Here is a 25,089-nt window from a genome sequence, read left to right as displayed (position 1 = left end):
AAAGATAAAAGATAAAACATTTTTATAAAAAAATCAAAGCCAACCTGAATAACTTTTCCGAATATTTCTGACATATGTGTAGTTTTGTTCACAGTTTGTAAACAATGTGAACAGCAATAATGATGTGATCGGATCCCTGTAAAGGTCTCAATGAACACTTGTACATATGTCAGCTATGTATAGTGAGTCGTCCGTTGTGTTCATTTCACCAGTTCATTTTGAATGTGATTGTTCACGAGCGGAAACATTTCTCAGGAGCTTCAACGTTCATTTAAAGATTAGAACTTCACAAAACACTGAGAGTAATGCTATGTAATATACATACAGATGCTGAAATAAACAGTCAGGCGCTATTTTGTTTAAGTCTTAGCCACTAAAATTTAATGATACAAGCTGTGTCAAAAGGCGTAACTCCAAACACATGTTATTCATTCTAAAAAAAATTAAAAAAAATTAAAAAATATATATGTATAGGTTACAACACGAGTGGTTTTTTATATGGCTTGTATTTCAGTCAAGACCCAGCGGATGAATATCATCGGGAGACACGAGCCTTTGGCGAGTGGCTCTCGATTGATATTCCCGCTGGGTCTTGACTGAAATACAAGCCATATAAAAAACCACGAGTGTTGTAATCTGTATATCCCATTCTACCAACAAACACAAAGTGTAGACTACTAGCGGCACTGTTGCGATCTGTGGAGTGTGAAACAGTGTTTTCAGCGAGACTTGGCCTTTTTGCAACCTTAAACTAAGTGACCGTCGCTGAAAAAATAAAACGAATGAGTGCATCTATAAGTACGCGGTAACACTACTTTCAGACCGTTTAAAAGCTTTAAGTAAAGGTTCATAAGTTGCAAGAAAGTAATGAAGTCGTATAGAAATCCATTTAGTTGAAGCGCACAATTCTTTTGCGTTTCAGGTCGGCGGAACGGGGAAACCGGTTTGGCCCCCATTTGGCTTACTCGACTCGATTCAGAATCGATTCCACGTTGTTTTTTTCGAACGCATTATTATACAATTAGTCTTATTGACAGAGAAGCAAATTTTAGGGAACACATATGTAGATTTAACCATTTGCTCCCTATTTGAAATGTATCTACATGATAAACTGTTTTGCGAGTGTGTTTGCATGAACCTAAACTGGTATGGGTGCGAGGAAAACAGGACCCAAGTCTGTCACCGCCGCTTGATTGCATTTTGAAAGAATATGACTGGATTACGGAAAAATACACACATGTTAAGTTCTTAGATACCTTCATCGCCAATGTGGACTTACTGCAGAGCCAGGCAAAAGAGTAGACTTGCTCGCAAAACACGTGAAACAGCTGATGATAGCGAAGCCCAACCGTGCCAGGTAAGGACGGTCTGACAGATTCTCAAAAGTCGTCTGCTAACGAAGCAAGGGGAGGGTACTCGTGTTTTTGTTTTGGTTCGCTAGCATCTGGTTATCTTGTAAGTTGAATGTTCGTTTTTTCCCACCTGCATTGCTTTCATAATGAAAGAAACGTTTGCTTATTGCATCTCATACATCAGATCAGTTCTGAGATTCATTTTTGCGTGCAACTGATATGGTTTTCTGAGCCGTGCAATACGATTTTGGAACTTCATACAAATGTGTCACATTGTTCGGCGCGAGGTCAAAGGTCGGGAGCAAAGTAGTTCTTCGCCCAAATCGGAATCTGCACTATCATATATTTTTTTGAGTCCATGATGTATTTATTGAGCTATAAAAATACAACATATATACCCATACTGAAGTAACAGAGACAAAGAAGGGAGGTCATGGGATATATATATATATATAATTTTGTGACCTTCCACCACGAAATGAGTCGCATGTCACCTCGCGCGGTTCTGCGCTGGGCTTAATATAAGTCCGGGGAGTGTCTGATAACAGAGTGAGGGTCACCTTAGTCACTGGCTTATAACTCAAAGAGTTTTCGCTCTTTTCTAAAACGGTTTTCACCACTGGATAGAGCATAAAAAACTCTTTAGAAAAATGTAAAAATATGAAAATCATGTAAAGGTGACATGCGACTCATACTGTCGTGGAGGGTCACAGATATATAAAACGTATATATAATATAATAAAGTGTATTTATATTGCGCCTATCCCTTACAAAAAACAAAAATATTTGGCTCTAAGCGCATTACAACATGTGAAGGACTTGGTACAATCAAGTCTGACAAGTACAACAGCACAATATACAGTCGGTCTCTTAGGTAAAAGCAGCTTCGACAGTTAAACACTTCTACTAAAAGATCCTCTAACAATTTACAAACATAGTTAAAGAACATCGAGTTAATAGGAATTAAAAAAAAAAAGGTTCTTATAATAAAACTATCTAGCGAACGACGAAGAAGAAGAAGAATAAAACTATCAATGTCAATGTATAACAAGTCATTCAACGTAAATGGCCAAAGAACAACAATAAAACAATGGTGATAAAACAGTTATACTCAATGGCTAATAACGAGGCAGAGTTAAATAGTATCGACACAAGATTAAAACAAAACATATTTCTGGAGACGAATTAACAACAATAAAGCAATGGTGATAAAACAGTTTTACTCAATGGCTAATAGCGAGGCAGAATTAAATAGTATCGACACAAGATTTAAACTAAACATATTCCTGGAGACGCATTTAATAATTATACATGTATCAAATAATCAATGTACAAAATACAGCCCTCGCAAGCAACCCGCACATTGCAGATCAGCATCAACTAGACGAACTCCGGAAATCACTCTGTCATATGTTTGTATGGGTTGTGAAAGAGTGAATACTTTTGCTTTTAGTGAGGAAAGCTTTCAACACGTGTTTTAGACACACCCCTGGCTGCTGGCTGGCCTATGATGTCACGTGGGAAAGTTTGACTCAATGGAAGCAAGATTATTCACTCTTTCGCAACTCATACAAACCCGACAGAGTTATTTCTGAACACAAGAACGTAAACAAACCGTTACGATAAGAAGCAGCCATGTTTTTGCCAACAGCAGGACAGCTCTGACCAAAGAATATTGCGAACCAGAACTTGTTAAACTTAAAGCATATCTATATCTATTAAAGCGCTTTGAACTTCGGATAAGGCGCTATATAAATAAAGAGAATAATAAAAAAATATGAGTAGGCATCAGTCTAAGAACACAAACAATTATATATACCATTGTTCCAATAGAGACACTATGCACAATACATACACATGATGAGTACTATTTAATGTCAACATCTACCTGAAATTATAACCGTTGTAACGCTAACGGACAGGACCTCAACATGTTGTATAATTATATTATACAGCGCTTGTTTTTTTGTTGTTGCTATAAACTTTGCCTGACCAAAAACAGCTTGACAGGAAGACCAATACGAGGGACAAAAGTAGGATTTTTTGTTTCTGACAAATCATGCCAAAAGTAGGCTCTGGAGCAAACAATCAAACAGACACACAGACACAAGAAAAGGCAAACAAACAAACAAACAAACAAACAAACATACCCCCCGAAAACAACAACAAACACACACATACACACATACAAACAAACAAAACACAAATAAACACACAAACAAACAAACAAACCAATAACAAACAAACAAACAAACATACCCCCGAAAACAACAACAAACACACACATACAAACAAACAAAACACAAATAAACACACAAACAAACAAACAAACAAACAAACAAACAAACAAACAAACAAGCAAGCAATCAAACAAACAAATAAACAAACAAACAAACAAAGTCAATGTACAAGATCACAGTTTGGTGAATTGAACGCCTTTTGGTTTCTATCATGAACCATAGCACGGGGAGACATGATTTCATTTCCAGATAACAGTCAACATTCAAAGCGAACATGATGATGCTCCGTAAACGTGAACACTTCAAAACAACGACAATCTTGTGAGGTGAACATTCTCACAATCATGCATCTACGCCACTGATAGTCGAGTAATTATTTAAAAAGAAAAGAAGCAGACAACAATATGGCCTTTGAAGGCACTGTCCTTCTCGTGAAAACAGTTTGGCTCCCATGTCAGATATGGACAGTCTTTTACATGGGATAAGACTATCCCTCCACTTGGTCACACATCTTCTTCTTTCTTCTTCAGCGTTCCAGAATGTTCTGGTTACATGTGAGCTCGTTTGCCCATTTGGGGAACCCAAACTATACTCTGAGAGCATAGTCAGCTTAATTCACTCCGCTTTCGTTGAGTAGGCATGCTGGGTATTTTCGTGTTTCCATAACCCACCGAACTCCGACATCATGGATTTCAGGATCTTGTCCGTGCGCACTTGGTCTTGTGCTTGCGTGTACACACGAAGGGGGTTAAGTCACTGAGCAGGTCTGCACTTAAGTTGACCTGGGAGATCGGACAAATCTCCACTCAGTCTTAACCCACCAGGCGTCACTGAGCGACCGGGATTCGAACTCACGACCTCCCGATTAGGAGGCCGACGTCTTACCACCACGCCACTGCGCCCGTCTGGTCACACACTAAAAATCAAGCTTAGAAGGCCACTATAGTTGCCTCTACAAAATGTATTCAGCAAAATATTCCAGCTGTGCACAAAGACCACCGAGGATTTTGATTTTTTGTATGTGTCCAAGTGGAGGGCGTGATCTTATCCCATGGTAAAAGCCTGGTCAGATCTGAGATGGTCAGCCTAACTATGTGCACAGTAGGATATTGTGCCTTAAAGAAGAAAAGTACACCATTTCCTACAAACCAAATCACGCCAGTATTTCCGGGATTTATTGTCTTTGAAAAAATTGCCGAAACGATTGTATCTGTTTGACAGTGACAAGCAACACTGACACAAGGACACGCATACTGGTAGCTTGGCCAAAAAGCCCAAATTCAGAAGAACAGTGTCAACATATCCATTAACCATCGAGCCAACACAGCAGCTTCAGACATTTTAGATCACACACACACACACACACACACACATATATGTATATAGATAATGCCACCAAAAATCACACACACACGCAGATAAACACACGAATAGTTTAAAATGTGAAGCCAGAAGTTTTCTTTGACAAAAAAGCCAAAAGAAAGACAGACATTTGACAACACACACAGATCACATGAGAGTACGCACGCGCACACACACACGCACGTACGCACGCACGCACACACGCACACACGCACACACACACACACACACACACATAATTATGGTTTAAACAATGAACCAAAATTAGCAGAACAAAACAACCCTTCACCTCAACCCCATCCCCCTCCCTCTACACACACAAACACAGACTAAACTCCGCGATGATTTAGACAAGGAGCTAAAATTGACAGAACACTAGGATGGCTGATTGACAGACCAAACAGGTCCCTGACAAGTTTATCGACAAATCAAACTGGTCCCGGACCCTGTCTGAGAAGAGGCAGCGATGTCTAACAGTACACTTTCGGTCGACTGAGAAAACGATCGAGTTTCGTGTCTGGGTGTCATCGCGGGCGGTCACTGAATTTTAAGGTCGAAGTACCCCCCCCCCCCTCCCTTCACCCCCACCCCCTGCCTATGTCCCCCTTCTCCAACTCTCCTTCGTCCAAACCCCTAGATACCCTTTTCCTGTTCCTTCTGGCTCACCCATTTACTCGCCCTCCTAAAACTACAAAAATTGGTGAATGTTAGGGGGCCGAAGTATACTCCCCCACTCTCGCGACCCTAATCCCCTTTACCGTCACCTTCCGGTACCAACCCCCCGGGGGCCCGGTAGCTCAGTTGGTAGAGCACTGGACTTGTGATCGGAAGGTCGCTGGTTCGAATTCGGGCCGGGACGGACACGGGTCGACTTTATGTGCAGACCCAGAGACGGAAGCCATGTCCAACCCCCGTGCCACCACAATGGCACTTAAAAGATCTTGGTCATCCTGCCATAAGTGTAGATGGCTGATACCACCTAAACACTTGTTTATCCCACATACGTGAGAGAGACACCGGTGATATAATAATCGTTCAAATCACACATATCATGTAAATGAGGTCATGTCAAGCAAGTCTGGCAGGGACCTGTGTTTCCACAGCTTATGATGCCAAAGTCACCGAGACAAACGTTATTATAGAAACTAAAATTGCGCTCGCTAATTACGCTCGATGAATCTTTAGAACTAACACGTCACGCCACACTTTCAGAGTGACGTTTCTTTGCTTTGACGTAATAGATTGCACGAGGCTTTAGAAGAGATCGAGGTTCCAAAACAAGCGTCTTCAATTTAGCTGCCTCGACTGCAAGACATTTTCAGTAAAATACACGTAAGTAAAGTATGTAGGATAAACAGAATACTACATGGCTTGCTGTGTCTTACCAGATTTACACTCGTTGCTTTTTCAAATAGTGAACAGCTCGCTTTCGCTTGCAGTTCAATATTTAAAAAAAAAACTCGCGTAAATCTGGTACGACACAGCAAGCCATGTATAGTATTCTCTATGTATCTCGTCAAAAGCCGTGAGGGCGTAAAACTCGAATCATACAACCCATAATAATTATCTTGTCCTTAAGAGGCGAAATATTTAGCCTGTAGGACATAAAGCATTCTCTCTTTCCTGCCAACCCCCCATCCCCCAAAAGGGAGAAAAAAAAGAAAGATAAGAAAATAAAAATAAATACAAAAGAAGAGCAATTTGTTGGGCATGCTCTATAACGCAAAACGGCATGTGTTCAACATCTGCACAAAACTGGCCCCTTAAGATCGATTTTGAATATCTATTCATCTATATTTATTATTTATTCATTTTCCTGAGTTGAAGGGCCAGGCGGAAAGGAGTGAGGGGAGAAAGAGAAATAGAAAGGAAAAGATAGGGGAAGGGCTCCTAATATGGACCGGCTCCTAATATGGACCACCTCTTGATCTGACAAACTAACGGCGCTAGAGCGCTAAAAACAATTTCATTCGCTGTATTCACCCTCTCTGGATAACTTGCACATGTCAAAACAGTTGCAGAAACACAAACCTCAAAACCGTTAGGCTGCTTCTCTTTGTTTCACTTTTGGCAGCGTTCACTCTAAATTTAACGCCTAAAACGGACTTGTTTCTGTCCACAGCCAAAGCTTTTATCACACAAAACTGGGGCGGGGATGTAGCTCAGTCGGTAGCGCGCTGGATTTGTATCCAGTTGGCCGCTGTCAGCGTGAGTTCGTCCCCACGTTCGGCGAGAGATTTATTTCTCAGAGTCAACTTTGTGTGCAGACTCTCCTCGGTGTCCGAACACCCCCGTGTGTACACGCAAGCACAAGACCAAGTGCACACGAAAAAGATCCTGTAATCCATGTCAGAGTTCGGTGGGTTATAGAAACACGAAAATACCCAGCATGCTTCCTCCGAAAACGGCGTATGACTGCCTAAATGGCGGGGTAAAAAACGGTCATTCACGTAAAATTCCACTCGTGCAAAAAACACGAGTGAACGTGGGAGTTTCAGCCCACGAACACAGAAGAAGAAGAAGAATCACACAAAAATTGCTATATACGACAGCTATGACCGTATTTGTTACATTTTAGCAGTTTTGACCCCGAGTTTCTACTGGAAACAAAAAGTAATAGCAAAATCTCAAAGTAATGGACCACCTTCAACAAATCGAAGAAAATAAAAGCTAAAGACTATTTTCATTAATTCATTTAGAAGCTTGCTGAAAATAACCTATAACTAGCCCTCGAGCTTTCAAAAAAATATATCAAATTGTCTTCTTTTTGTGGAAGTTGATAATTTCACTTATTTTCACTCTGATTTTGATATGCTTCTTTAGTTTCCTGGTGTGCTTCAAATAATGCTCTCATCAACCCGAAACAGATAAATCTAAAGCATATTTGAATTAGTCTGTTGAAGTATAGGGGGCTTTTGACAGTGATTCGTGAAGGCCGCTTCACTGGTCCATATTAGGAGCCTGGGCGCCTAATATGGACTATTTGTGACTTTTTATGTATTTAATTTTTGCTGAATGTCTATCGAAGCTATTTCACTCTAATTAGGCCAAACGGTTCACCTAAGAGAGAAGGACTACCAAACACAAAATGAAACTTCTTCGCAAGAAAACAAGCTAGTTATTAGCATGAAACAAAAATTGGTCCATATTAGGAGCCCTTCCCCTACATAAGATAAGATAAGATAAGATAAGATAAGATAAGTGTCAATTTTCACTCGGTTGAGTTTGGTATACGTCCAAGAGGAAGGGTAATGTTATCTCACGCAAAAGCCTTGACGGATCTATGCTGACGTGTAAAACGGATTTTACGTTCTCTTCTAGCTTTTACTGTGATTTGAGCGAAGCGCTTGTACGGAAATATATTCGTGATAGAGAGATCTAAGTTCTGTGTACAAGTCTGCATCTTTTATACAGGAAAGACTTGTTCTCATCTTGAAGAGAGAAAAAAAATACCCCCTCCCCCCCCCTAACCCAACGTACAGCTACAGTGCTGCGCCTTTAAATGCCCACTCCGCGTCGTAATACTAGTTCGCCTCACTGTCTCAGATCTGGGCAGGCTTTTACATGGGATAAGACCATCCCTCCTCTTGGTCACATACCTCAAATGAACAGCCTGGATACTTACTCTCTGTGCAGAGTTGGAATTAAAAAACAATTTTTCTGCTGTCCCAACACCTGTTCCTTGTCTCGGAATTTTGTTAAAGAAATAATTTCGTACAAAACACTGGTGCCTTTTTATCCGGAAATCAAATCATCAAAAATACCACCTCACCACAGCAAACCGTGAGGGTGTGGATGACCTATTAAAAGTTGAGGGACGGTCTTATCCCATGTTAAAGCCTGACTATTAGGGTTTTAACGTCCTCTTAGACCAACTGGTCTATATTGGGACAGGTATTGGTAATACGCTGAAGATATGGTGTGATACTTTGATTCGAACAAGCCCGCTGTGGTTGTCTTCTTCGACACACCAGCATTGGGTTTGTCTCGTCAAAGTATCGAAATACGATCATGATAATCAGAGACGAGAGATGATGCATGCGTGTCTTTGTGTTTTCCAAGCCCTGAGACTTTCGCTGTGAACGTGGGATCTTTTTCGTGCGCATGTGTGCACACGGGGGTGTTCGGACACCGAAGAGAGTCTGCACAAAGTTGACTCCGAGAAATAAATCTCTCGCCGAACGTGGGGATCGAACCCACGCTGATAGTGACCAACTGGCTACAAAGCCAGCGCGCTACCAACTGAGCTACGTCCCCGCCCTGTGTGTTAAAGCCTGGCAAGATCTGAGTCAGTAAGGCGAACTGTTTTCACGAGGGGGAGTGGGCCTTTAAATTCCGGGTTTAACATAGGGAACGTAATTGGGGACCTTGCGTCCCGTGTTGAGTTTTATTCCTCTTTGGGAAATAAGGTCAGACAGAAGAACCAATCACTAAATCCGCTTCTTCCTCCTTCATGAATTATTCATTGGGAATATTGAAATGATTCTCTCTGGGTGCGAGGGTGTGTGTGTGTGTGTGTGTGTGTGTGTGTGTGTGTGTGTGTGTGTGTGTGTGTGTGTGCGCGAGTGTTTGTGCATCAGTTTTGCCGCAGCAGTTCTTGAAATGAGCAATTCTACAGCCATTCATGGATTTGATTTACTCCTTTAATACGCACAGAACCTTTTCCACAAAAACATCAACAAAAAAGTAATTTGCAAATGCAACAAACAATCTTTCCATGGTGTATGTATACGCTATTGTAGACAGACGTACAGATACAAATACATGTTCACAAAGACAGATAATACATATATATAGCCATAGTCAGACACACGGACAGACAGTCAGACAGACAGACCGGCGGGCGGGCAGGCAGGCAGGCAGGCAGGCAGGCAGGCAAGCAGACAGACAGACAGACAGACAGACAACACAGCAGTTCTTTTTACTGTGTGCCCAGTAGAAACGTCAGTGTCGCCGTAAACCAGGGAACAGTTACACACACAAATGTCAAGTTCCACACTCGTGACATTGTTTTTTTTCTGTCAATATGTAAAATGAAGCTGGAACGACCACACACAAACTAAAACGAAATGCATAATTCCATCAACTGTAGCTGTAAAACACAGAAAATTTTCCTTCGTTTTCGCGCACAGATGAATAACAAAGCTTGCGCTTTACACAATTTGAATTGGTGACTTTCCGCAGATACCTTTTTACGCAAAACGCCGAAGACAATTGCCGAACTAATTTGCATTTTAAGAACGCCTTGAGGCAGGCACGAACTCCTTTCTTTTCAGTTCGACTGCATCGGTGAGCTTACCCCACCCCCTACCCTACTCCCCCTTTCTCATAGTTTTTTCCCCTCATTTTTGTGTGATTTCTCGACTACACCATTTTTGAGCACAAAAAGAATCTTACACAATTTCTCGGCAATGAAAATCCAGAACACAACAAGCAACGTTAAAACAGAGAATGAACGCTGAATATTCCTCTTCTTCTTCTTCTGCGTTCCTGGGCTGAAACTCCCACGTACACTCGTGTTTTTGCACGAGTGGAATTTTACGTGTATGACCGTTTTTACTCCCCATTTAGGCAGCCATACGCCGCTTTCGGAGGAAGCATGCTGGGTATTTTCGTGTTTCTATAACCCACCGAACTCTGACATGGATTACAGGATCTTTTCCGTGCGCACTTGGTCTTGTGCTTGCGTGTACACACGAAGGGGGATAAGCCACTAGCAGGTCTGCACATAAGTTGACCTGGGAGATCAGAAAAATCTCCACACTTAACCCACCAGAGGCCGACGTCTTACCACCCCGCCACAGCGCCCGTCAGCTGAATATTCTAAAGCAAAGGCTTTCAAAGACGACACGCAAGATTTTCCCGTCGGGCTTCACATACATTTACTTCCACACTTAGAAGAGTATTTCTCTTGTGTGTTTTTTTCGTCTATCAAAATGACACCATCGTCAAGCATGTCATGGTATTAAGTGCGAATAATATTGATTTGCACAGGTTATGCATTTGATAAACTGCTCCGTACCATTCACTTTCTGTGTAAATCCATCAAAATGTGTCAGTGGGTGCATGACCCCGTCATTCCACTTTGTGCAAAGTACGAACACCAATAAATAAAAAACAAGAAATTCCTCCGATAGGAACTACACCCCCGTCAAAGGGAAATAACCTTCTCAGTTGGTGGCAGTGAGAATGGTTATTTCCCTTTGACCAACGGGGGTGTCCGTCTATACCAGGCCTTGTATAATTTTAATCCACCAATAACTCCCTAACCGTGTGTTTGACTGGTCCCAATTTTTGTAAGGACCGTCTCAGGAATGTATAGAACCTGTTCACCAAGTTTGGTGACGATCGGTCCGTTCATTCTTGAGATCTACTTGCGAACACAAACACATCGAGTGAAACCTATACACACCCCTATACCGGGGGTGTAAAAAGACACAAGCACGACACTGTGAACAGTCGAATACGTTTTATCTTTCACAGCTTGAAATTGCACAAGCATGTTCATTTATTTTGTCTTTCTTTTGGAAATGGTCCTTCCATCTTCCGCATTTGTTTAATTATATTATATATCAGCAATCACTGATGTGGTCTGTTTATGATTAAACTCCTTTTCAAGCACAGATCAGACACTATAAACACAATGGGAATAACACGATTGACCTGAAGTATCCGCCAATCCCTACGAAGAGCACAGTTTAAACAATAAATACGATCGACATTACAGTATTCACCTATCCTTACAGCCACACAAACAAGCACAACATCTTGCGCAAGCAATTTCCACCTCTTGTCTATAACAAGCACAAAACCGCGAGCAAGCAATTTTACCCCTTGTCTACAACAAGCACAAAACCGCGAGCAAGCAATTTCACCCCTTGTCTACAACAAGCACAAAACCGCGAGCAAGCAATTTCACCTCTTGTCTACAACAAGCACAAAACCGCGAGCAAGCAATTTCACCTCTTGTCTACAACAAGCACAAAACCGCGAGCTAGCAATGTTACCCCTTGTCCACAACAAGCACAAAACGCGAGCGAGCAATTTCCATCGCTTGTCTGCAACAACACACACCGGTTGAAGAGGATTCAGTAGCGAACACAAAGGTGAACCCACTTTCCGCGGCACTGTCACACACACGTGCACACCGCTCGGCACTGCTAGCATAACAAGGGTTAACGCCCCTCTTGTTCTCAGCAGTCTGGAGGACCATCACCTGCTAATCCAATCCGCATAGGCCGCCAGCAGAATCAAGGGAGCTAACGCAATTCCACCCGCGGACGACGCGACCCTGCCGGATCCGGAGTCATTTCCCCTGGGAGACAACTCCGGGTTGTAATCGATGGGAGTTCTCTCCCGTCCTTTAGGCTCCTCGTAGGCGGCGGAAATACGGTGCTTGGGCCCTCCAGGGGAAGGAGGGAGGGTGACGGAGAAGGACACAGGGAGGATCTGGGTTTGGCCTCCCCTCCTACCCCCTGGAAGCCTCCCCGTGAGGGACTCCATCCGGCCCCCGCCTGACGTGGCTAGAGCCGTAGAGCTCATCGTTGTCGTGGTGGTGGTCAGAGGTAGGTACTTGCACGGGAACTCGTCAGGGCGAAGGCGGAGAGAAAGCAGCGGGGTCCTCATTCCCACCCGGGCGTAGTTCCACGCGTTCTTGTCACACTGCCCCGCCACCATCATCATCGCTTCCGAAGCGTCCATCTGGGTGAACAACAAGCACCTTGCATCCTTCTTGTCCTTGACGTTGCGAAGCATCAGCACCCTCTCCCAGTAATGCCCCTCGTAGTGCGCCAGACAGGCGTAATCCGCCACCCAAGGCCCAGGGTTAGAGCTCTCCACAGCCGCGTTGTAAGGCAAGGAGCTGATGGTCTCGCCTCGGCTGATGACCTGCCCACAGCCCGAGTGGAAGTGGAGTCTGAGGCGAGTGCTGTCCTCGCAGTGCTCGAAGAGACTGCCGTGGCAGAGCGAGCCGTTGGGGAAGGTGGCGGTGAGGGAGAAAGAGGAGGAGAGGTTGCAAGGCACGCGCTCCAGGGCGGGGTTGTGGCTGATGATTGGCTTGCCTGTGTCCTCCGTAGTTCTGAAACGAGTAAGCACAGGAGACTTGTAACCAAATGAGATAGAAATCCAGAAAAAGATAAGACTGCTAACGTTCCAAAATTCTGAATAAAAAAACCAAAACAGGAATGTATAGTTATTGTGAGTATTGTAACAGATGATGTAAATATCAAATGATCATTTTTATTGTAGAACATAATAACATAATTATAAACCATTCTTTTTTTTTATTCCAAATTAGAGAGTGTGCTGTAATACGATCTAAGAAACCAAACGCGCGTTAACGCTCTAAATGAATACGACAAGTGCAAACAGAGTAACAGAGAGTGTGCTGTAATTCGATCTGAGAAACCAAACGCGCGTTAACGCTCTAAATGAATACGACAAGTGCAAACAGAGTAACAGAGAGTGTGCTGTAATACGATCTGAGAAACCAAACGCGCGTTAACGCTCTAAATGAATACGACAAGTGCAAACAGAGTAACAGAGAGTGTGCTGTAATACGATCTGAGAAACCAAACGCGCGTTAACGCTCTAAATGAATAAGTGCAAACAGAGTAACAGAGAGTGTGCTGTAATACGATCTGAGAAACCAAACGCGCGTTAACGCTCTAAATGAATACGACAAGTGCAAACAGAGTAACAGAGAGTGTGCTGTAATACGATCTGAGAAACCAAACGCGCGTTAACGCTCTAAATGAATACGACAAGTGCAAACAGAGTAACAGAGAGCTATGCGGAACCAATCTCCTGGCACCTGAGAATAACAAGCATTGACATAAATAATATAAGATGTTTGATGGGTTATTGACAGACCAGCTTTTTTGTCTGTCCGAGGGGGAGCATATTGTCTTTTGTTTCATATTTATTGACCATTGCCTATGATTCGCCACCCCCCCCCCCCCCCAATCACACTCACGAATAAACAAACTAGAATCTCACCTGTACAGATCACGGATAGGCTCGGGGTCCATCCCAAACTGGTCATCGGAGCAGATGGACTCCCCAAACTTCTCCATCAAGTCAGGCCACACATAACTCCTACTCAGCGTGTACCTGGGACAGTGGTCAAGAAAAGGTCGTATTCACTTACATCTCATCATGCAAACACTATCCAGATCTATATAAATGGTTGTGAAAACTGTCTTTTAATTCTGACATTAATTGGGCGAAGTCGACTTCACCAAGCTGGCTGCACGGAGCTTGGGCACTGCATGTTCGATTAAAAAAGACTTTATGAAGACCATGCATAACACATTCGCAGAAACAACACTACTGCCAACAAAACACCAATAGTTAGGCCTAAAAAAAAAATAGGTGTGGTTACGGTAACCCGACCTACCCTATTTTTAGGGGCCGATCCTATAACTTTTTATTACATTTGTCAAAAAAAACCAAAAAAAACCCGAGTGCAAAACACGCAATGAAAGCGAAAGCGCCCGAGTCGCACACTTATTTCCCTGTCAAGTACCGGTAGGTTTAATTTGTACACATTAGAAAAAAAAGTTTTAAAAAAAAAAGTGATTGCCTACCTACCTACCCTATTTTTTTTGGCTATGTTACCGTAACCACACCTATTTTATTTTTTGGCCTTACGGTAACCCGACCTACCCTATTTTTAGGGGCCGACCCTATAACTTTTTATTACATTTGTAAAAAATTATAAAAAAACCCCAAGAAAACGAGTGCAGAAAACGCAATGAAAGCGAAAGCGCCCGAGTCGCACACTTATTTCCCTGTCAAGTAGGTTTAATTTGTACACATTAGAAAAAAAAGTTTAAAACAAAAGTGATTGCCTACCTTCCTACCCTATTTTGTTTGGCTATGTTACCGTAACCACACCTATTTTTTTGTTGGCCTTACCACACAACACAACAAAACTGATGCCCAAAACACCCATGTTCGCAAAGTCGACCTCCGACTCAATTAAGAACAGCCTTTACGGTAAATACCGGAAAATGAAATGGAAATCAAGTTCAAGTTCAAGTTTATTAGTCCATAACCCATGGGGGCATTTTGAACAATAAATACAATCAATACAATCATGATATATGCTAATATAATAAAAAAAATAAAAAAATAAAAAAATAAAAAAATAAAAAATAAAAAAATTATGAAAAACTGTTACAAATTCTATTAGTAAAGTCCAAAATATTCTTTAGCAATTTCTTTTTCTTAGTAGCAAACAACTTTTTAAATTTAAGTGCATTAGGTTTTTTCCAATAGTAAGGTGGTAACAACTCAGCTCTTTCTTCTTTGAAAAAATCACAGACAAATAAATAATGGAATTCATCACCTATGTCATGCGATACACATTTGGTGCAAGTTCAAACGGCTACTTCCTCGCCACTGTCCTAAAAAGCGTTGAGAATTTTAACAAGAAAACATTCGCTATAAATTGAAATACTGGCAATGTCATTTGTAACCCGGCCACGGACAGGACAACATCACCTTTTGGCATTGCCTCACCTCAGCACAGAAGGACCAAGACGCTTGAACTTGACGCACGTGTATCGAGGCCGGCAGCCATTTTTAAACATGGACACCGTGGTGTACATCTTGGTCCTTCGCGAGGGGCTGTCGGGATACACCACGCACCGGAAGCTGCCCATGTTCTCCATGATGACGTCACTTTCTGTGACGTTGACTCTGTTGAAGCCATTGGTGTCCATCTGTGTGCAGAAACCATCAGGAATCAGTTGTTTTTTGTAATCGCTTCCATGTTTCTGCTTGAATATTAACAGTTAGAATAGTCTCGGTCAGTAACAAAAAACAAAACCGAACAAAACAAAACTCCACCAGACCAGCACCAGCACCAACGACAACAACAACATCAACCACACAAAACAACAACGACAGTAAAACAAAACCGAGGCCAAAAACGTCCATACCAATTGCACAAATCCTCAAAACCGATCAATTCCACCCCCTCCACCTCCCTTCCCCCACCACATTAAAAAACAAAGAAACATACAAACATGCCTGCGTCAACCACACAGAACAAAACCACAAATCAACCATACAAAACAACAAAACTGCTGCCAACAAAACACCCATATCAATCACACAAGATAACAAAACGGATGCACAAAACGCCCATATCAAACAAACTCCACACGTTTGCCGACCGACGGACGTGGAAAAAAAAAGAGAAACAAAGCAAGTGTAACCCTCCCAGAGAACCCTGTAAAAAAACACGGTGGCCTTTCTGCTTGGTGTGCATGATTAACTTGAATGGAAGGGAATAAAATCGATAGCGGACTGCACTCGGGTTCTCTGTTCAATTTGTTCAGTCTGAATGGGTCTGTCAACTGCTTTATTTGCTGTGAAATCTGCCCTGATTATCTGATATTCTCTTTTTGTGGCTCAGGTCTTGAAACTCTGGTTAAGAGTCGTGGTTTGAATGACGGGACTCTTGATATTAGAGACGCCGAAGAAATGAGATAAAGGAAGAAAGGAGCGAAAGAAAGATTTTTTTTACAAGAAAGAGACGAAAAACGAAGAATAAATTAAGGAAATGAAAACTTAAGAAGAGTTGAATTTTACGAGAGAAAAAAAGGGAACAGGAAAAAGAAAGAAGAAGACTTTAAGGAAAGAAGGATGTTAACAAACAGAAGTTCTAAGAATGAAAAAAAAAGAAAGAAAGAAAGAAATCAGAGGGTAAAGAAAGAAATACATGAAAAAAGGAAAATAGGAACGTGACTGACGTGTAAATGAATGAGTGACAGATTTAATGAATAAACGAATCTATTAATTACTTGGCCTTTTTGCAAGGGCCCGAGTTGACAATTTTCATACTGTCAGCAAAATCCTGAATTCTATAGTTCAATTTACATACCAATGAGTGAGAAAGGGGTATGCACGTTAAAGATCCCACGATTGACAAAAAGGGTCTTTCCTGGCAAAATTGTATAGGTCCAATTCATTCTTCTTACTCGGCGTGACGTTATCAAATGGATCGGCTAGCTTTAGCCCTAAGGGGCACAACTCCGCTCATACTCTCTTCGCGCCGCCATATTGGATGCCGTCTTTGTTAGTTTTCTTCATTGCACTCTTGTTCTTTTTGCGTATTTCACTGTGTATGCAGACAGGGAAAGGCGCGAGCGCCGTAACCAACAGCGAAAACGGCCACACGACCACTCAGCGAACCGAAACAGAATCCCTAAGCTGCCTAAACGACAATAGTCAATCTATTGTCCCGAACCTACAACCCGGTCTGCCCTCGGACGGACCACCCTCATCTTCCAAAAAGGGATGAATTGTCTCGTTGCTAAACCAAACAAACACCCTCCCTCCAATGAACCTGTACGCATAGTACACATACGGGGAATATAACCCGTTAATATACGATCACAATACTTTTAGTACAATACATCCTAGTACACACCATGGAGGAAAAATCCCACCATAAATCATACATAAATGATTATCTTTATTGTTTTTCTTCTTGTGAATAAACACAAGAAAGAAATGGGCTGAACAAACAAATACACGAATCACCCAGCCTTATATAAGCCTCAGTCACTGTGAGGACATTTGGGTAATAAACCACCAGTACGTGCAAGTACATCCAAAAAAGGGAAATGAATAATAGTCATCTATAAATTATTATTCTCAATTGAGAATCAAAATAATGAGGATATGGGTTTGAATAGTTGTCCCCTGACGAGGCTACCTTTCAGTTTCCCCAGAACACCTCTCTAAAACCACAAAGAAGATATCCTAGCAATTTGAAACTGTAAATATTGCCGAAAAGTACTACAATTGGGAGAGGTACTTAGGGATCTCTGGGCTGCCTACTGCATTTGCCGGGTTTGGCAGACCCTTGATTTTTACCCCCTATGCCACACAACGTGTCATTTTTACTTTTGTCGAGTCGCCACCCAACGCTCAAGCACTGTCAGAGATCGTGCAAGGCATCCAACATGGCGGCGGATGACCAATTCCAGAGAGTTACGACCCGTGATTCTCATACCGCGCGCGCCGAGTAGAAATGCTGTTGATAACTTGAGTTTCTGCAATGGGCCTATAGGCGTAGATAAAAATGTCCACCAAAATACCCGTGTGACCTGGAATAATAGGCCGTGAAAGGTGGATGCAGCGCCTATAGACAGTCGATCTACTGGCCGATGAGAATGCGTGACATATTGTGTAAAAAAAAAAATCCATCTCACACGGCATTAATAGGTAACATGCGCCTTGAGTCGCCTTGTGTGGTGAGATACGTGCGCGATATAAATCCTTGTAAAAAAAAAAAAAAAAAAAAGGATCAACAGGGAGAAGAAACAAAATCCACTGTTTTCCTTTTCAAAACTGTTTCCGCACTTTACAAAATAAACTCAAAGAGTCAAAATCAAAATAAAATAAGTCAATTCAACTATCCCTTCTTTGGTTCGGACCAAAAACTCTTCAAACAATTGTTTCACAGAGGGATCCATTAAACTCAACCTATCTTCGTTTTGCTCCCGAATTTTAGCTTTTCCGGATTTTCATTTCATATTGAGGCAAAGCATAAAAGAAACCTTGGAATAATGAGAATATATTTAATTGGATGAGATTGATCATTGATGAATATCGCAGCATATCAATATCCTGAGAGTAATGCACACGGCATTCTTTCAGGACTGACTTTAACAGGGGACCCGTGCCATCTACAGAACTGCTGGTTCCTTTGCAGGCAAGTTCTTCGGTGATGTCGGGTATCTCAAGCCAGGAAACATGTCATTTTGCTATCCATTTTCATTTCAAATCCACAACAAGACTAACTCAAAAACTCCACTATAAAGAGTTATCATGCTAATCGCCTTGACTGTTTTGCAAGGGATTGAAATTGATTACATTTCTATTGTATGAACACACACACACATACACACATACACACACACACACACACACACACACACACACACACACACACACACACACACACACACACACACACACACACAAGGGCAAGCACACAAAGAGCTCTAGATAAACAGAGTAAGCCAGCCTGTCAGTCAGACAGACAAACACACAGACAGATAGACAGCCAGCCAGCCAGACAAACACATTAAAAAGAATCCAAGAGTCACTCACCTGATACCAATCACCACGGATACGACGCGGAAAGGAACACGTGGCGGGAGGGTTGTCGGCGTCACACACTTTGCACGACTTGTGACACTCATGCCGGATGTAGCTGTTGCACGTGACCGCCGAGCATTGTGGGTACTCGTCATCACACAGGTGGCGGTAGACATACATCTGAAGATGAAGCACCAGATACTTCACTTCCGAATCGCCTTCAGTTAGGGGTATTCCCAGCAGCCGTCGAGGACTTCTTGTCAAACAGGCGAGATCAGTGAAGAGAAAAGCGTTGAGGTGGTTTTCCGACGTTTTTGGTATCCGCAAACAGTACAGATCCAGATCGTCGCGCCGACGGAGAATGACGAAGTGATCTCCCCCGTGCCTCCAGGTGGCCACCGGTAGGGTGCGCTGCTTGACGAACATGGCGGCGGAGCTGGGGAGACAACCCTCTGAGATGAAGTCGAAGAGGACCCCTTCCCCTGTGAGGCAGTCGCTCTCGAACTTCATGGGTCTGTGCATGTAGTTGCACCCGTTCTCTCCCAGCTCCGAGTCCGTGATCCGCATGCTGTATATTTCTGACATATGTGTAGTTTTGTTCACAGTTTGTAAACAATGTGAACAGCAATAATGATGTGATCGGATCCCTGTAAAGGTCTCAATGAACACTTGTACATATGTCAGCTATGTATAGTGAGTCGTCCGTTGTGTTCATTTCACCAGTTCATTTTGAATAAGATTGTTCACGAGCGGAAACATTTCTCAGGAGCTTCAACGTTTCTTTAAAGATTAGAACTTCACAAAACACTGAGAGTAATGCTATGTAATATACATACAGATGCTGAAATAAACAGTCCGGCGCTATTTTGTTTAAGTCTTAGCCACTAAATGACACAAGCTGTGTCAAAAGGCGTAACTCCAAACACATGTTATTCATTCTAAAAAAAAAAAAAATATATATGTATAGGTTACAACACGAGTGGTTTTTTATATGGCTTGTATTTCAGTCAAGACCCAGCGGATGAATATCATCGGGAGACACGAGCCTTTGGCGAGTGGCTCTCGATTGATATTCCCGCTGGGTCTTGACTGAAATACAAGCCATATAAAAAACCACGAGTGTTGTAATCTGTATATCCCATTCTACCAACAAACACAAAGTGTAGACTACTAGCGGCACTGTTGCGATCTGTGGAGTGTGAAACAGTGTTTTCAGCGAGACTTGGCCTTTTTGCAACCTTAAACTAAGTGACCGTCGCTGAAAAAATAAAACGAATGAGTGCATCTATAAGTACGCGGTAACACTACTTTCAGACCGTTTAAAAGCTTTAAGTAAAGGTTCATAAGTTGCAAGAAAGTAATGAAGTCGTATAGAAATCCATTTAGTTGAAGCGCACAATTCTTTTGCGTTTCAGGTCGGCGGAACGGGGAAACCGGTTTGGCCCCCATTTGGCTTACTCGACTCGATTCAGAATCGATTCCACGTTGTTTTTTTCGAACGCATTATTATACAATTAGTCTTATTGACAGAGAAGCAAATTTTAGGGAACACATATGTAGATTTAACCATTTGCTCCCTATTTGAAATGTATCTACATGATAAACTGTTTTGCGAGTGTGTTTGCATGAACCTAAACTGGTATGGGTGCGAGGAAAACAGGACCCAAGTCTGTCACCGCCGCTTGATTGCATTTTGAAAGAATATGACTGGATTACGGAAAAATACACACATGTTAAGTTCTTAGATACCTTCATCGCCAATGTGGACTTACTGCAGAGCCAGGCAAAAGAGTAGACTTGCTCGCAAAACACGTGAAACAGCTGATGATAGCGAAGCCCAACCGTGCCAGGTAAGGACGGTCTGACAGATTCTCAAAAGTCGTCTGCTAACGAAGCAAGGGGAGGGTACTCGTGTTTTTGTTTTGGTTCGCTAGCATCTGGTTATCTTGTAAGTTGAATGTTCGTTTTTTCCCACCTGCATTGCTTTCATAATGAAAGAAACGTTTGCTTATTGCATCTCATACATCAGATCAGTTCTGAGATTCATTTTTGCGTGCAACTGATATGGTTTTCTGAGCCGTGCAATACGATTTTGGAACTTCATACAAATGTGTCACATTGTTCGGCGCGAGGTCAAAGGTCGGGAGCAAAGTAGTTCTTCGCCCAAATCGGAATCTGCACTATCATATATTTTTTTGAGTCCATGATGTATTTATTGAGCTATAAAAATACAACATATATACCCATACTGAAGTAACAGAGACAAAGAAGGGAGGTCATGGGATATATATATATATATAATTTTGTGACCTTCCACCACGAAATGAGTCGCATGTCACCTCGCGCGGTTCTGCGCTGGGCTTAATATAAGTCCGGGGAGTGTCTGATAACAGAGTGAGGGTCACCTTAGTCACTGGCTTATAACTCAAAGAGTTTTCGCTCTTTTCTAAAACGGTTTTCACCACTGGATAGAGCATAAAAAACTCTTTAGAAAAATGTAAAAATATGAAAATCATGTAAAGGTGACATGCGACTCATACCGTCGTGGAGGGTCACAGATATATAAAACGTATATATGCACATTGCAGATCAGCATCAACTAGACGAACTCCGGAAATCACTCAGTCATATGTTTGTATGGGTTGTGAAAGAGTGAATACTCTTGCTTTTAGTGAGGCAAGCTTTCAACACGTGTTTTAGACACACCTCTGGCTGCTGGCTGGCCTATGATGTCACGTGGGAAAGTTTGACTCAATGGAAGCAAGATTATTCACTCTTTCGCAACTCATACAAACCCGACAGAGTTATTTCTGAACACAAGAACGTAAACAAACCGTTACGATAAGAAGCAGCCATGTTTTTGCCAACAGCAGGACAGCTCTGACCAAAGAATATTGCGAACCAGAACTTGTTAAACTTAAAGCATATCTATATCTATTAAAGCGCTTTGAACTTCGGATAAGGCGCTATATAAATAAAGAGAATAATAAAAAAATATGAGTAGGCATCAGTCTAAGAACACAAACAATTATATATACCATTGTTCCAATAGAGACACTATGCACAATACATACACATGATGAGTACTATTTAATGTCAACATCTACCTGAAATTATAACCGTTGTAACGCTAACGGACAGGACCTCAACATGTTGTATAATTATATTATACAGCGCTTGTTTTTTTGTTGTTGCTATAAACTTTGCCTGACCAAAAACAGCTTGACAGGAAGACCAATACGAGGGACAAAAGTAGGATTTTTTGTTTCTGACAAATCATGCCAAAAGTAGGCTCTGGAGCAAACAATCAAACAGACACACAGACACAAGAAAAGGCAAACAAACAAACAAACAAACAAACAAACAAACAAACATACCCCCCGAAAACAACAACAAACACACACATACAAACAAACAAAACACAAATAAACACACAAACAAACAAACAAACAAACAAACAAACAAACCAATAACAAACAAACAAACCAATAACAAACAAACAAACAAACAAACAAACAAACATACCCCCCAAAACAACAACAAACACACACATACAAACAAACAAAACACAAATAAACACACAAACAAACAAACAAATAAACAAACAAACAAACAAACAAACAAACAAATAAACAAACAAACAAATAAACAAACAAACAAACAAAGTCAATGTACAAGATCACAGTTTGGTGAATTGAACGCCTTTTGGTTTCTATCATGAACCATAGCACGGGGAGACATGATTTCATTTCCAGATAACAGTCAGCATTCAAAGCGAACATGATGATGCTCCGTAAACGTGAACACTTCAAAACAACGACAATCTTGTGAGGTGAACATTCTCACAATCATGCATCTACGCCACTGATAGTCGAGTTTTTATTTAAAAAGAAAAGAAGCAGGCAACAATGCGGCCTTTAAAGGTACTGTCCTTCCCGTGAAGACAGTTTGGCTCCCATGTCAGATATATAGACAGTCTTTTACATGCGATAAACTTGGTCACACACACACCTTCTTTCTTCTTCAGCGTTCCAGAATGTTCTGGTTACATGTGAGCTCGTTTGCCCATTTGGGGAACCCAAACTATACTCTGAGAGCATAGTCAGCTTAATTCACTCCGCTTTCATTGAGTAGGCATGCTGGGTATTTTCGTGTTTCCATAACCCACCGAACTCCGACTTGGATTTCAGGATCTTTTCCGTGCGCACTTGGTCTTGTGCTTGCGTGTACACACGAAGGGGGTTAAGTCACTAAGCAGGTCTGCACTTAAGTTGACCTGGGAGATCGGACACATCTCCACTCTTAACACCACCAGGCGTCAGCGACCGGGATTCGAACTCACGACCTCCCGATTAGGAGGCCGACGTCTTACCACCACGCCACTGCGCCCGTCTGGTCACACACCAAAAATCAAGCTTAGAAGGCCACTATAGTTGCCTCTACAAAATTTATTCAGCAAAATATTCCAGCTGTGCACAAAGACCACCGCGGATTTTGATTTTTTGTATGTGTCCAAGTGGAGGGGGTGATCTTATCCCATGGTAAAAGCCTGGTCAGATCTGAGATGGTCAGCCTAACTATGTGCACAGTAGGATATTGTGTCTTAAAGAAGAAAAGTACACCATTTCCTACAAACCAAATCACGCCAGTATTTCCGGGATTTATTGTCTTTGAAAACAATTGCCGAAACGATTGTATCTGTTTGACAGTGAAAAGCAACACTGACACAAGGACACGCATACTGGTAGCTTGGCCAAAAAGCCCAAATTCAGAACAATGTAAACATATCCATTAAGCATCGAGCCAACACAGCAGCTTCAGACATTTTAGATCACACACACACACACACATATATATAGATAATGCCACCAAAAATCACACACACACGCAGATAAACACACGAATAGTTTAAAATGTGAAGCCAGAAGTTTTCTTTGACAAAAAAGCCAAAAGAAAGACAGACATTTGACAACACACACAGATCACATGAGAGTACGCACGCGCACACACACACGCACGTACGCACGTACGCACGCACGCACGCACGCACTGACACACACACTCCCACACACACACACATAATTATGGTTTAAACAATGAACCAAAATTAGCAGAACAAAACAACCCTTCACCTCAACCCCATCCCCCTCCCTCTACACACACAAACACAGACTAAATTCCGCGATGATTTAGACAAGGAGCTAAAATTGACAGAACACTAGGATGGCTGATTGACAGACCAAACAGGTCCCTGACAAGTTTATCGACAAATCAAACTGGTCCCGGACCCTGTCTGAGAAGAGGCAGCGATGTCTAACAGTACACTTTCGGTCGACTGAGAAAACGATCGAGTTTCGTGTCTGGGTGTCATCGCGGGCGGTCACTGAATTTTAAGGTCGAAGTACCCCCCTCCCTTCACCTCCACCCCCTGCCTATATCCCCCTTCTCCAACTCTCCTTCGTTCAAACCCCTATATACCCTTTTCCTGTTCCTTCTGGCTCACCCATTTACTCACCCTCCTAAAACTAAAAAAAATTGGTGAATGTTAGGGGGCCGAAGTATACTCCCCCACTCTCGCGACCCTAATCCCCTTTACTGTCACCTTCCGGTACCAACCCCCCGGGGGCCCGGTAGCTCAGTTGGTAGAGCACTGGACTTGTGATCGGAAGGTCGCTGGTTCGAATTCGGGCCGGGACGGACACGGGTCGACTTTATGTGCAGACCCAGAGACGGAAGCCATGTCCCACCCCCGTACCACCACAATGGCACTTAAAAGATCTTGGTCATCCTGCCATAAGTGTAGATGGCTGATACCTCCTAAACACTTGTTTATCCCACATACGTGAGAGAGACACCGGTGATATAATAATCGTTCAAATCACACATATCATGTAAATGAGGTCATGTCAAGCAAGTCTGGCAGGGACCTGTGTTTCCACAGCTTATGATGCCAAAGTCACCGAGACAAACGTTATTATAGAAACTAAAATTGCGCTCGCTAATTACCCTCGATG

At 42.2% G+C, this 25,089-nt stretch overlaps 1 protein-coding gene across 1 annotated transcript; it reads right to left on the bottom strand.

Annotated features, from left to right (window-relative positions):
* Positions 1–8,820: 8,820 nt before the first annotated feature.
* On the bottom strand, positions 8,821–19,660 carry LOC138977141 (uncharacterized). The gene is made up of 4 exons (XM_070350051.1): positions 19,088–19,660; positions 15,479–15,681; positions 13,952–14,065; positions 8,821–13,031 (listed from the first exon to the last, which is right to left on the bottom strand). Exons 1-4 carry the CDS (start codon positions 19,658–19,660, stop codon positions 12,167–12,169), a joined length of 1,755 nt encoding a protein of 584 aa, XP_070206152.1. The 3' UTR covers positions 8,821–12,166.
* Positions 19,661–25,089: the final 5,429 nt, after the last annotated feature.

This window comes from Littorina saxatilis, linkage group LG9 (assembly GCF_037325665.1).
Source record: "Littorina saxatilis isolate snail1 linkage group LG9, US_GU_Lsax_2.0, whole genome shotgun sequence".
NCBI classification, from domain to species: Eukaryota; Metazoa; Mollusca; class Gastropoda; order Littorinimorpha; family Littorinidae; genus Littorina; species Littorina saxatilis.
The sequence above is the reverse complement of the archived record's forward strand: the minus strand, read 5'-3'. Positions and strand labels throughout refer to the sequence as shown.